This window comes from Punica granatum, chromosome 4, assembly GCF_007655135.1.
Source record: "Punica granatum isolate Tunisia-2019 chromosome 4, ASM765513v2, whole genome shotgun sequence".
NCBI lineage: Eukaryota > Viridiplantae > Streptophyta > Magnoliopsida > Myrtales > Lythraceae > Punica > Punica granatum.
Window position 1 is genome coordinate 12,259,650 of NC_045130.1, and position 12,618 is coordinate 12,272,267.

The window sequence follows — 12,618 nt, forward strand, 5'->3', positions numbered from 1 at the left end:
GAAATTTTCTTTTTTTTTTTTAACATAATCAAATGGTCTTCGGCATTTTTTTTTTTTGTTATACGAAAGCCGTTCTGAATTAAATGAGGACCGAACAATTTTAGAAACGTTTACACCCTGGGTAAGACGGCCCAAACACGCCTGTAACCTTCCCATATTTCATGCTCCCGGTGTACCTGCACCCCAGTATGGGGAAGGGGGAGCTCCAGGCTCTGAGTAGGGCGGGACCAGTACGGCTTCCCCCGCCAGGTGCATGTGCACCCGGAGCACCGTCATGCAGGGTACTGGAGTAGGACCCTGTTGCGCCGTGACACCGTCGGTCATCGGCCAGTCCCAAGTTTTGTTTTATAAAGCGCCGTCTGCTGCCGCCACATTTCGGTTCACTTCACTTCACTTCCGTCGGACCGTCGCCCTCAGCGAGAGAGAGAGAGAGAAGCAATGGACGATGAAGGGGGAGAATTCGAAGAATGGGACGCCGATTTCCTCGAGCAGGTCATCCAGGTGGAGGAGCGCGCCCTCTCCTGCTCCTCCTCCTCCGCCTCCCAGCGTCTTCCTCCTCCTCCTCCTCCTCCAACCTCCAACCCCTCCGTTCTCTCTTCTTCCTACTATTTGCCTCCTCAGCCACCGCCGTCGCAGCCCCTACCTCACCATTCCCGCCTTTATGCACCGCCTTCTTACTCCAATGCAGCGCCCCCTCAACCGCCGCCGCCTATCAGCTACTCTCCCCCGCGAGAGCTCTCTCAGAGGCCCGTCGACCACCGCAAGCCGTCATCCCATCAGCCTCCCAATGGCCATGCCTTTGCTGCTCCCACCCCTTCATCTCGTGTTGCTTCATCCACGGATATAGCGAAGGAGCTTGAAATCGAGAGGCTAAAGGTTAGGGCTTTGCGCACAGTGCAGCTCAATTCTGGAGCGTATATAATCAATGTGATATATGATCAGAACCATCTTTCATCATTTTGAAGTTGAGAGCTTGAATTGCAATGTGTTATGGAACTGAATGCGGAAAGCTTTCTGATTGTCTTTTTTTTGGATGAATGGTGAAACTTTCATTGATAACAAAATGAATTTACATCAGAGACCAACACCATTTACCCCTGTACAAAAGAAACTTTCTGATTGTCTTGGTGGCCTTTGATTGCAGAAAGAGCTCGCTCGGGTGTCTAAGCAGCTTTCATCTCGGGTAAGGCTCGCCTTAGTTGTATTCCGATGCACTCTTTTCACTTGGAAGATGTTTATGCTCAATAATATTGCCATTTTTATGAAATAGCTAGTTATATCTTTCTTCATAGAGGATAAGCTGCTGTGGCTGGCTTTCATTTGCTTATGCCATTGCCTGTCATTTAATGCGGAGATATCTGTTGTGAAACATCAGGAACATGAATGTGCTGAGCTTAGGAAGGAACGGGAGAAGAAGGAAGAGCAGCTCAAATCTGCATTCTCTCACTCTCAAAGAAAAGTGCCCAACGACTGCAGCTTAGATGATATCAGACAGTGAGTTGATGCCTCCGCAAGGATTTGTGATAGATACTGTAATTCTGAGATACACTAGGTTGCAGAGCGTGTTTGACTTAGCTATATAACTGTCTATCTCACTCATCGAGTATAATACACAATTTATAGTCATCCAGCTGTAGCAATTCTGGAGCTTTATATATATTGGTATTGCTAACATTTGTTCATGGTGCAAAGCTAGATTTTTGAGCAAGAACACTATGTTGGTCCTGTCCTCAAGTTTCTTGTTTAGTAAGCGCATCAGACTCCTATTTTCCCTTATATTTATAGATATATAGTAGAAAGGGATCTGATGCGTCGAGCTATCTTTTGTAAGATAAAGCAAATATTCTGCAAAGCCACATAAATTATTGTCTGCATAGGATGTGCTTATAGAAGCTGACCATACCTATCTGTTGCAACAATTCTGAACTGGCTATGGGACATCTGAAGTCTCTATGCTGCTGAGTCTTAGCGAGTTTTCCTTCGATGACAGCAATAATATTTAGGTTATTGTGTGAATGGTTTGTTTTTTCACATTGAACTGCACTTAATTATGGTTTTATTAGTGATGGTTATGTTTATGTTTTTCCTGTGATGTGAGTTTAGTTTGACATCCAACTTGCTTTTCATCCATGACCATTATTTGCTGTCAAATTTTTCAGGTGTTCTCGTGAAGTGGATAATGTAAAATTACCAGCAACCTCGAAAAGTAACCTAGGTATTTCTGAGTTTGATGCTTTTATTTCCATATAATATGCTGCCAGTTTTTCCTTACAAGAATGGCATTTTGATATCCATAATTGCTTCCTTTCATTAGCATCAACCCACAAAGCTATTGGAGTTCAGACAGAAAAAGCTGTTGAAGCTACTTGTCAAATCCAAAGGGATAATGATCGACATGCTCATCAAAATCTTTCTACGAAGTTGCTGTTCCTCTGGGGTCCTCCATTTGACAAGGTTGGAAATGGCATAGTTTCCAAACTGTTTGTTCCTTGTTATGGCCTTTTTAGGTGCATCGGTGCAGATGTATCCTCCAAGATGAAATTGGATTCAGTGGCAGATGAAACATTATGTGATCTTGGTTCTCAATCACTTACTGCTTCTGATGCTTCCAAGGTGTCAAGGTTCTATTCTGTCTTAGTAAAGGTAATTATATACCATTGTCCATTACACCATTAATTAAAGAAATTGTTCAAATCTTTAACTGCAAATGCCAATGTTGTCTCTGTTTTTTTTATTACTTAAGAGGAATAGGGTATATGCTTTATCAGCGGTTGGGCAGTTTTCTGCAATGAGGTTCTTGATGTTCGTATTTTAAAGTGGAAGGGATATTATCCAAATTTCAAAACTGGTTGTCCGCTTTTTGAGAGTTGTAACAGTTAAAAACGCTTGAAGGTGTTCATATACCATTGGGTGATCGGGGTTTGATTCTGCTGGTGCGAGAATTTGGCTCAGGTCTCTTTATTTTTAATTCTCTCGACCTTCCATTCTTAGCTATCTTATAGCTATGGAAGATGAATTTAGACAATCTTTTCATCTTATTCCCTTATAAGTTGATGCTTTTATTTATTTATTTATTTATTTTTAATTACATCTGATGCAGGTCAGCGATGGAGTGGCACAGTTGGAGGCTCTGTTGGAACCTTTAGTTGATCTCTGTGTTCTTGATAATGTAAGATCCTTAATTTATTTTTCAACAATGTCTACTTAGACTGAATTCATTCATATGCTAGTTATAATGAGTAATGCCACAGGTGGTTTCTCTGAAAATTCACATAATAGAAACTGGCAAATCTACTGTTAGCAATCTACAATGCTGGCAGATGAAAAATAATGGAATTAGGTATAAAGCTGATATTGTGGGGATATATGTCATATTCAACTTTTGTGTGGAATCTGACTATACGGAAGATCATAAGAATGTTTACCTTTCTCGAAGTTATGCTATTCAACCTTTTTTTTAGGAACTTTTTTTTTTTTGGCAGGTTGTCCTTCTTCAAAGATCCCTATGCATACTACATTTGATTCTGAAGCATCTCTTGGGTATGGAACGGAAAGTTGAACCAAGGTACATCTTCCAACAACATATATTGCTTTTAGATTTTGTGCTTGGTGAGTCAGTACCTTCTGTTTTGTACTGAACTTTGCCTAGTTGACCTTTGTTGCGTAGTGTCAGATTGTATTTGCTTATTTGACAAGGTAAACAATGATTTAATCAATCCATATTCAATTGAGGCCCCAGGCAATAAAACAAGTTGATTTTGCCTTCTCTCATTACGCATGCACATATGTCCTGTCCCCAGTATTGACATTATTAACCATAAAAGGAATATGTGTTTGCACATAGTTAAGTGTAGCATATTGTGTTCAAATTTTGCATGCTGTAGCTGGTTCTTGAAAAGTCAACTTTTAGCACGAAGTAAAGAATTCTAATCATTAATAGTAGCATCCAAATTACCTGCTTTTGTGAATAAATTCATATTTGGCAGAGGATTAACAAGTTTGAGGTTTCTGCATTTGGCTTGGGTCATGTCTTATTTAATTGTAGAAGTGTATAAACCCAAGTATTCCTGTGCTTATGAACTTTAATTTGATTTTTCCAGTGCACTCTACTCAGGGACAATATCAAGATTGAGGGACCTCTTCCCAGAGATGACATAGCAGGGATTAATGGATCTGACAGTGCAAGAACAGAATTCCCCCTTTCTGTGAACTTAGATGAGGCATTTATGGTTCCTGATACTCCAATTGGATTCAGATCTTCTGGTGCTGGATCTCAGTTGAGGAATGGGCAGTGGATCTGTGGTAGAATAGAGACAATTTCATCAGTCTTTTGGCTTTCTTTGTTTGAACTTTTGAATAACATCATCAAGAAGAGCAAGGAGGAATCTATAAGACTAGAGGCAGTCTCTATCATGAACTTGATCCTGCTGAGGAGCAGTTCCTACGAGGAAAGGGAAAAGTATGTGCCCAATATCTCCGCTGTGAAAAGTGTTTGAACGAACACTTTATTCTTCCGATCCTTATGTCCTCTGTGAAAATACAGGTTTCAGTTGCAGATGGTGCTTGAGAGCATTTCAGTGCTGCTGAAGAAGGAACATGGATCACGTGTACCGAAGCAGGCTTTACATCTCCTGTTCCTGCTGCTAAACTGTATGTACATTTGATAAAATCCATCTTTATTCTGCAATCCTAACCGCTTCTTGGTCGCTAAAGAAAGGAATTCACAGTAATTTTGCATCCGGTACCTTCATGTGTTCAAGGTCGACTGATAGGTTTGGTTGTTAAATAAATTTATACACAGTTTTTCATATACATCTGAGTTAACTCAATCCATTAACGTTGAAGGAGTTAAACTTCTCAGGGATGTTTCAAGCTTCTTGAACTGAGGTTGGAATAATTAACATAAAACTGCACTGAGCACTGCATATCATGTCTGAGCTTAATTGAGCACTGAGTTCAACATGGAAAATGAATTAATTGGCTTTCTTCCTATATTATCGAACTTGAGCTCTACTGGAGCTTGTTTTCTGCATGGTATAATATCTCAACATCACATGGTTTTCTCTTGATCTTCAGGTCCAAAGACCTTGGATAAGTTCTGCTCTGACAGCAAGGATGGAGGCTATCCTTGCTCTGTCAATATAATTCTCCAGGGCTTGGCAGGCTGCATACGATCTTGTGGAAGTGCCATTGAGGTAAGGACTAGTAGTCTTTCCATATACTCTTTTTCCTTGCTATTTGAATATATTCAGATAATGTGTTTTTGTTGTCTTGCCTTTGTGGTTGCAATTACATTGTTGTTGACTGTCTTGTTGACTATATATGTGTAATTGTGAGTGATGGTATTCTGAGCTGGTTCAAACTAACCTTAGATCTCTTTGGTGTTTAATAGTCTTCATTTTATAAGTTTGACATCTTATCATTGGATAATCTGATCATAGTTATTTTCTAAAGAAGCTCATTGCATCTGTCTTAGAATTCACGTATTTCTATCTATGTTTACCCCTTGGTACAACTTGTACAAGAACATCTTTTTTGTACTCTTCTTGAAGACACATGATTGTTAGCGCGTGTTTAGTTAATTTTGTTTGTTATAGTAAAGTTGCCGAGGTTGTCTTTCATGTAGTTATTAAATATTTCCCACTTTCAGGACTTGCAACTTCGAAGAAAAGCAATAATGCTGCTTGCATTCTTGGCTTCATCTGGCACTGCTGGCTTTGAAATTCTCACAAACCACCAGTTACCTAATGGAGTAAACTTCCTTATGTTGATTTTACAAGCACTGTTGTCAGAGTTGGATGCAGAAGCTGCAGTATCTCCTAAATCCCCGGAAATCCTGAAGGAGAGGTACCTTGAGTTAAACCAATTTGAACTCGCAGCATTTCTCCTATAAGTTGTATTCTCTGTTTGCTCTGATCTATGTGATCTTTACGCAGGACATTGATAATGAGGGAGGGTCTGATATTACTCGACAGACTTGTTTCCAACCCTCTCTATGCTTCCACGTGCTTACGAGCGTTGACGACCAGCAGGGATATGCTCAGCTTGACCATCGATGTTGCAAACAGGATGTCCCAGAAACAGCCAAGGTTTGGGCAGTTTGAAAGCACAAACAAGCTGACGAGAGAATCTGAAGTTGTTGACTTGGCCAGAACATTTAAGAAGAGGGTTTTCACTTATTTGGGCGACATCATCTTGTGACAATCGAGTTCTCAATCTGACAAATTTTCAAAGTAAATGTTGACGTTCTTTGATATCGATGCTCACTTGAGATGGTATAATAGTGGACCACTCAGTGCATGGGCAGCCACGTCACCCTTTTGGGATGGTTCGGTGTGTTGGCTGGGAATCTTTCGTGCTCTCTCCATTGGAAGTTATTTATATGGGTTATGGACAATTTTGACGATGCCTGAAGAGTTTGCTCTGGAGAAGATACAGTTCAAGTCATGGACTCAATTCTATTCTGAATTTATATTCATCGGGTTGGAGCAGCTGCTGATGTATGTATAGGAAACGCGAGTGTATGATGTCCCAAAATGTGTCATGAAGAACTTCTTGGATGTACAAACAGAGCAAATCGATTTTGCTGAAATGATGATGATGATTTTGCCAAAATGGCTCCTCTTTTGGTCTAAGAATGAAGCTTTCAGCTGAATTTAGCTTTCCCTAAGGGTACTGTGTTCCTCTAAAATGGAACTACTACGAAGGCAACAACTTGGCACATGGAAGGGGCCCTATAATATCCCAGCTGCATATTGTTATTTCCCAGGGATGTTTACTTAACTGGTATTATCTACATTCCGACTTAACGGATCCTCAATATATTCCTAGCTCTACTTAAGCCTTTACTCTTAGGCACGTATATACGTTATGACATAGTATGTACATCCAGGATCTGAGGAAGTTGATGCTACTTCCAGCAGGGGGGAAGGTCATTGCTCCTCATGCTTGTCCCTGCCCTCGGAGAGCAATCTCCCTTGGCACATCTCTCCACCGATTGAACGTCCCAACCTCCATCTCTCCAGTACCCGTAAAAGACTTGGGGAATGTGAGCGACCTTCTTGTAGTCCTTGTTGTGCTTGTCTCTCATGACCTTCACCAGCTCATCAGGCATATCGAAAAACTCCAACACTTTAAGGTTCATCAGGTACTCAATCCCTGAGGGGATCTTCTCGAGCAGCTTGCACCTCTGTATGATCAGCTTCTCAAGGCAGGGCATGGCACCTTCTTCGACCTCTACACATCTCAACTCCTCGAAGTCATCGAGGCCGAGGATCCGAAGCTTCTTGAAGCCTTTGGCCTTGAAGTAAAGGGTCTTTCCGTTGTATACCTGCAGCAGCTCGAGGTGTACAAGATTGGGGAGGCTCTGGAGGGAGACGAGTGGGTCCTCCTTGAGTCGGCTCCATCGCAGATGTAATTTCATGAGGCTGTGGAGGGAGCAGATCCAGTGAGGCAAAGCCTCTAACCTTCCCCTCAAGTAGATCCTTTGGAGGAACTGAGGTGGCGAAATGAGGTGCTGAAGATCAATGGTCTCATCATCCTCAACTGCAGCAACTGATAAAGCTTGGAGATTAGTTAACTTTGCTATCGCCCAACATAAATCTCTCCCGTCTTCCTTTCTCAGTTTCAGGATTCCAAGTCTACTCAATTGGGTTAACTTCCCGACCTCTTTCATTATGACATCGTTCCTCTCATCGTCCACCTCTAAGTAACAGAGCTTCTGCAAGGACTGCAAAGCTCCAATCTCCATTAGAGCCTTGAAGCCATACTTAAAGTGGAGGTATGATATGTTTTCGTACCGGTAAACAAGGAGATGTCTGAGTTTCTGAAGCTTCAGAATCTCGACCGGCAATTCTGTTATATTGGTGTGCTTCAAATCCAAGGTCTCCAGGTTCTGGAGCTTCCCTATCGATTTGGGTAGCATTTTCACCTCAGTGTGCCTGAGGCTGAGGTACTTAAGATAATATGAATCCACAACTTGAGTCGGGAACCTCATTATAGGTGCCGCTTGCAAATCCAGGACACTGAGCAGTTTAGTCGTGCTTCCTAAAATGGTGCATATGAATGACTTTTCTGCTCCAAACACGTACAGAGATCGAAGTTGAGAGAGGGACCTGTTTGATTGGACCGTTTGGAGGGTGTTTTGTATTGAGAGGCGGCGGACTTTGTCAGGCCAAACGTCCCCTTGGTCCTTTGTGATATTGGCGAAGCCGTGGTCTCTCGATTTTGAGGTGATGATTTCTCTCAAGATATCATGGACCCTGCAGATCTTAACCCTCCCATCGCTCGTAGTTTCGGCCACTTGTAGTAGGCTTCTGCTCAAGAGTTTGCCGAAGTATTCTTCAGCAATTTCCTCGAGCGTCTTCCCTTCTTTCCTCTCAACAAACCCCTCTGCTATCCATAATCGGATCAGCCTTTTCCGGTCAATCAGGTGGCCTTCAGGAAAGACACTCAGGTGCAAGAAACACGACTTAAGGTAATAGGGCAAGTCGTTGAAACTAAGGGAAAGCACCTTCCTCAGATTTTGGAGTCGATTGTTCCCATCTATCTCCGCCCTTAAGCTTCGACGGACTAGATCCCACTCGTCAATCCGCCGCTTATCCTTTGACGCAAGGACCCCACTAATGGCCACAATTGCGAGGGGAAGCCCATCACACTTCCTCAGGATATACTTGCAAATCTCCTCGAGGTGGGAAGGGCATGAGTTGTTCCCAGGGAAGGTCTTCCTGCAGAAGAGGTTCCAGGACTGGTCTGGGGTTAATGGCTCCATGTTGTGGACTTTCCCAACGAACTCTGTGCAGGCTGTGGATGCCAGTTCAGATTTTCGAGTCGTGATCACGATCCGGCTCCCATAGCTGTTGTTTGGAAGCGCATGCTTGATTGCGTCCCATTCACTCGTATGCCAAGCATCATCAAGAACAATCAGGTACCGCCGCCTCTGGAGCAAGTCCTTGATGAAGATCTTGAGCCAGTGGCCATTCATTGTGTCGGCCCCAGGGGGAACTGGCTTCCGAATCACCCTAGTGAGCTGCCGCAGTAGCTCCTTTAGGAGGACCTCAATGTCTGAGGATCGCGAGAGGGTGATCCAGACAGAGACTGCAAAGTGTTTCTTCACAGTCGGGTCCTCAAAGACCTGCTTGATCAAAGTGGTCTTTCCAAGTCCTCCCATGCCCACAACCGAGAAAACCTTCCGGTCGGAGTCTCCCTCCATGAGCCACTCCATGAATTGCTTCTTGGGTTCCTCGATGCCCACCAGATCAGCCTCATCTACGAGAAGCGCATTTCCCCGGTGATCCTGCCAATTACTGTCCCCATCTGCACCTGGTGGCCCACGCTGCTCGGCCTGACTGACCTTGTTCCTCAGCCTTCGGTGGCCCTCACACACAGACTTGAGCCGTGTGTGGACCCGCTGTAGCTCATTAGCGATCCTGTAGCGGGCTTTGAAGTTGAGGACACAGCAGGACATCCTCTGGAGCAAGCCCGAGATGCCGCTGGGGCCGGCTCCATGGTCGTGCCCCAGGAGGAGCCTCAACTCGTCCAGAGCGTCCTCGGTGTCATAGGCAATGTCTCGGATCTGCTTAACCCATACTTTGACCTCCTCGTTAGTCTCTTCCAGGGAATCCGCGACCCTTAGGAAGGCCCGGATGCGTTCCAATTCTGCCCTCACGGAGATCACTTCTTCCCGGTATTGGACCTCATTTTCGATGAAGCTCGTGAGCTTCGGGAGTAGGATGCTCACTAGACTTTCTGCCATGGTCTAATCCTCATCTTCCTCTGTCCATAGGAGGGCTTATATAATGGACCAGCATGAGAAACTTTTCCAAACTGCTGACGTCTCATTACCCAAAATCTTCTGTGTTTTCATATTATTAAGGTTCCTTGTCTGGGCTCCACACCTTAACCAATTACAATAAAGCCTGAATTTCTTATACATGACCTGCCTGTTGTCAAATATTCAGCATTTTCTGTGGAATTTATTGGTGAATTTCTCCAGTCGAGTTTCGTGCTGATGCTGATGTTTAACCAATTACAATAAAGCTTGAATTTCTTATACATAACTTGCCTGTGGTCAAATATTCAGCATTTTCTGTGGAATCTATTGGTGAATTTCTCAAGTTGAGTTTCGTGCTGATGGTTAGGCGTGACGTTCTTGGATAATATTTTTAGACCTTCTCTCTCGGGTCATGTCCCCAGTATGTACGCAATCAACCTATATGGAAAGTTCTATCTCGACACTGCAGATGCCATTTTTTTTTTTTTCCGAGCGATAAGTTGTGTATGTAGCTAATGAAAACTCATGACTTAACTCCGGATTGTTCTTTTCCGGATAAACTGGAAATCTTAATTATTATAATTTCAACTCATGTATGTGCAACTCCTATGCAACTTCCTCCCCAAATAGCTGCAAGTCAAGTTGCTTGAAATGGCAGACGATGTCCTCATTGTGAAGCTCAAGAACAGCGACTGCTGACTCATCATCTTATCTCTATGTATATGCCTGTCCATATAAGAGTTGAAACAATCCTTAGGTAATCTCTAATCACACGGTAAGACAATGTTTAGGGAAATTGTGTAGAAAATCAATACAAGGTCAAGTGAGGAAATTAATGAGCAAAGAGACCAACGGTTTTGGAAATCGACCTATTGATTAGCAGGACGGTCTTATCATCGAATCTTCATTGAAATCTTCCACTTATTACTAATGTGCAATATCCTGAAAGAAATCACGCGTGACATCGATCGATATATGGGATACTTGCATTAGCAATCTATCTTTTGGTTTATAAATTACTTTTGTGTTCTTCAACTTTGAGATAGGAATGGACGTTGAGTTGTTGGCATTTTCTGATTAGCATTTTCCCTCCGTCAAATTCATCCAATTGTGGGAACACGGCAAATAAATGGTTTTATTCTGTTTTATTTTAGTTTTCGGTACGCGATTTAGTCTTCAAATCAATGGTCTTTATTGTTTTGATTTTTTTTCCTGTTACAAATGAGGTGTATGACCTTAATTTCCCTTTTAGGAGTTGCTTTATACGATTTATGCATTATTGATAATAATAATAATAATAATAATAATGAAAGCAAATATATCTTTTTCTTGCGTGTGCAAAGTTTGAACTGGACCAACTTTGAGTGGGAAAAAGTAATTGAAGTAGAAAATGACGCCAAACGTCTGAAGAGCACTCAAAACAATATATTAAAACAAATTCCGACATCACCTCACTATTTAGTGACATTATTGACAAAAACGCAACCAATATAATACACAAAATGATGGCGCCTTTGGGATAAGATTGCAAAATTTGTCACTCTCCATTATGTGTAAGTTAGTTGATTTGGGTCCCACGATGAACGGGAAAAAGCGTCTTTACATTAAATTAAGTAAAACATAATAATGAATTGCATATTATAATAAAGGAAAAAAAAACTTCTCTCTGAAATGCTAAAGCTAAAACTAAACTGAGCTAGGTCGCAGATCGTGTCAACAAGCTATATATTGTCGTGTTGGTGTTGGATCAACACAGAAAGCGCAACATAACATGAGCAGGCTTGCAGAAATGGCTCGTGAAAGTTACCAAACTTGTGTCGTAATTTATTTAGAGGGGATATGGATCACATGAGATTGAAAAACTCTCAGCGTTGATTTTCTCCATTTACAAGACTCGAATTCGAAACCAAGGAGAACAAGTCGCACAACCACTTGAACCAACATATGTTGATTATTAAGAATTTTTAATAGAGACATTAAATGAGGAATTTAAATGTCAATCGTATTATTTTTTTATAGATATATATCAAAAGAGCAGAGTTAGAAAGAAACTTAGTCTTTATATATTGAACATGAGTTAATTCAAATGGTTTAACACTTATTTATTTAAGTATGGTCTCAAATTCGAGGATTGTGTATGAAGAAAATCCACGCTGGAGAGTTTTACTCCTTAGTAGAGTGACCTGGCTCGAACTGAATTAGTTGGAACCCATTTGACTTTCGGATACTAGATTGCAGATCAAAAAAAAAAAAGATTCATATTGAGGAGACTTAAGGAATTTTATTTGATCATTGAGAGGCTAAATGGTAAGATTTGGGGCAGCTATTCAAAATGCAGTTCAAGGGCGCGTGCTAGGAGTTAAGAACTTGAAGAAGAAAGCAGGGAAGTACCTCTGGAAGAAACTGCTAAGGGACTGGGGAATTTGATCTCTTGTTGACAGAGAACATCCGGCGTTTTCTCAGTGGCAATTAGGCATTCTTCATACATACAGCCACCATATCTCAATCTCCGAAGTAATCTTTCAACTAACTAAATTTTGCCGTTGACAGGGTACCGGTGTGTCTTCTCAAACATTATGCCCCTACTTTTACTAGATCGGCCTGCACAACGAGCTCTCTATCTAACCTGTAAAATCATCCTTTCATCAACAAACTAGGTCGCCAAACCTAACGGCTGCCGGTTATGGATGGTTATGGAGGGTTATTATACAAATTTGTATGATAGCCCTCCATAACCGCCATTCCATAACCATCTGTAACCTGCAATGCAAAAAAACCCATAAAACTCAGGTGGTGTTCTGAAGCAGCCACCTAAGCTACAGCTTTCTCATTAACTCTAACACCAT

General features: G+C 41.9%; 2 protein-coding genes across 2 annotated transcripts; one reads left to right on the forward strand and one right to left on the reverse strand.

Annotated features, from left to right (window-relative positions):
• The first annotated feature begins 306 nt into the window (after nt 1-306).
• Nucleotides 307-6,615, forward strand: LOC116203180 (protein SENSITIVE TO UV 2). Its single transcript, XM_031534844.1, has 12 exons — nt 307-876; nt 1,145-1,183; nt 1,376-1,494; nt 2,160-2,215; nt 2,315-2,643; nt 3,101-3,169; nt 3,483-3,565; nt 4,115-4,459; nt 4,544-4,650; nt 5,077-5,195; nt 5,651-5,847; nt 5,937-6,615. Exons 1-12 carry the CDS (start codon nt 439-441, stop codon nt 6,199-6,201), a joined length of 2,166 nt encoding a protein of 721 aa, XP_031390704.1. The 5' UTR covers nt 307-438; the 3' UTR covers nt 6,202-6,615.
• A 9-nt stretch (nt 6,616-6,624) lies between these two features.
• Nucleotides 6,625-9,814, reverse strand: LOC116203179 (disease resistance protein RPM1-like). The gene has a single exon (XM_031534843.1). The coding sequence runs from the start codon at nt 9,752-9,754 to the stop codon at nt 6,911-6,913; it is 2,844 nt and encodes a 947-aa protein (XP_031390703.1). The 5' UTR covers nt 9,755-9,814; the 3' UTR covers nt 6,625-6,910.
• Between the last annotated feature and the right edge of the window lie 2,804 nt (nt 9,815-12,618).

Coding starts and splice junctions, on each gene's coding strand:
- LOC116203180 (XM_031534844.1), top strand. CDS start 439: ATGGACGATGAAGGGGGAGAATTCGAAGAATGGGACGCCGATTTCCTC. Junction 2,216..2,314: donor AACCTCGAAAAGTAACCTAG/GTATTTCTGAGT, acceptor TCCTTTCATTAG/CATCAACCCACAAAGCTATT. Junction 3,566..4,114: donor GAACGGAAAGTTGAACCAAG/GTACATCTTCCA, acceptor CACTCTACTCAG/GGACAATATCAAGATTGAGG.
- LOC116203179 (XM_031534843.1), bottom strand. CDS start 9,754: ATGGCAGAAAGTCTAGTGAGCATCCTACTCCCGAAGCTCACGAGCTTC.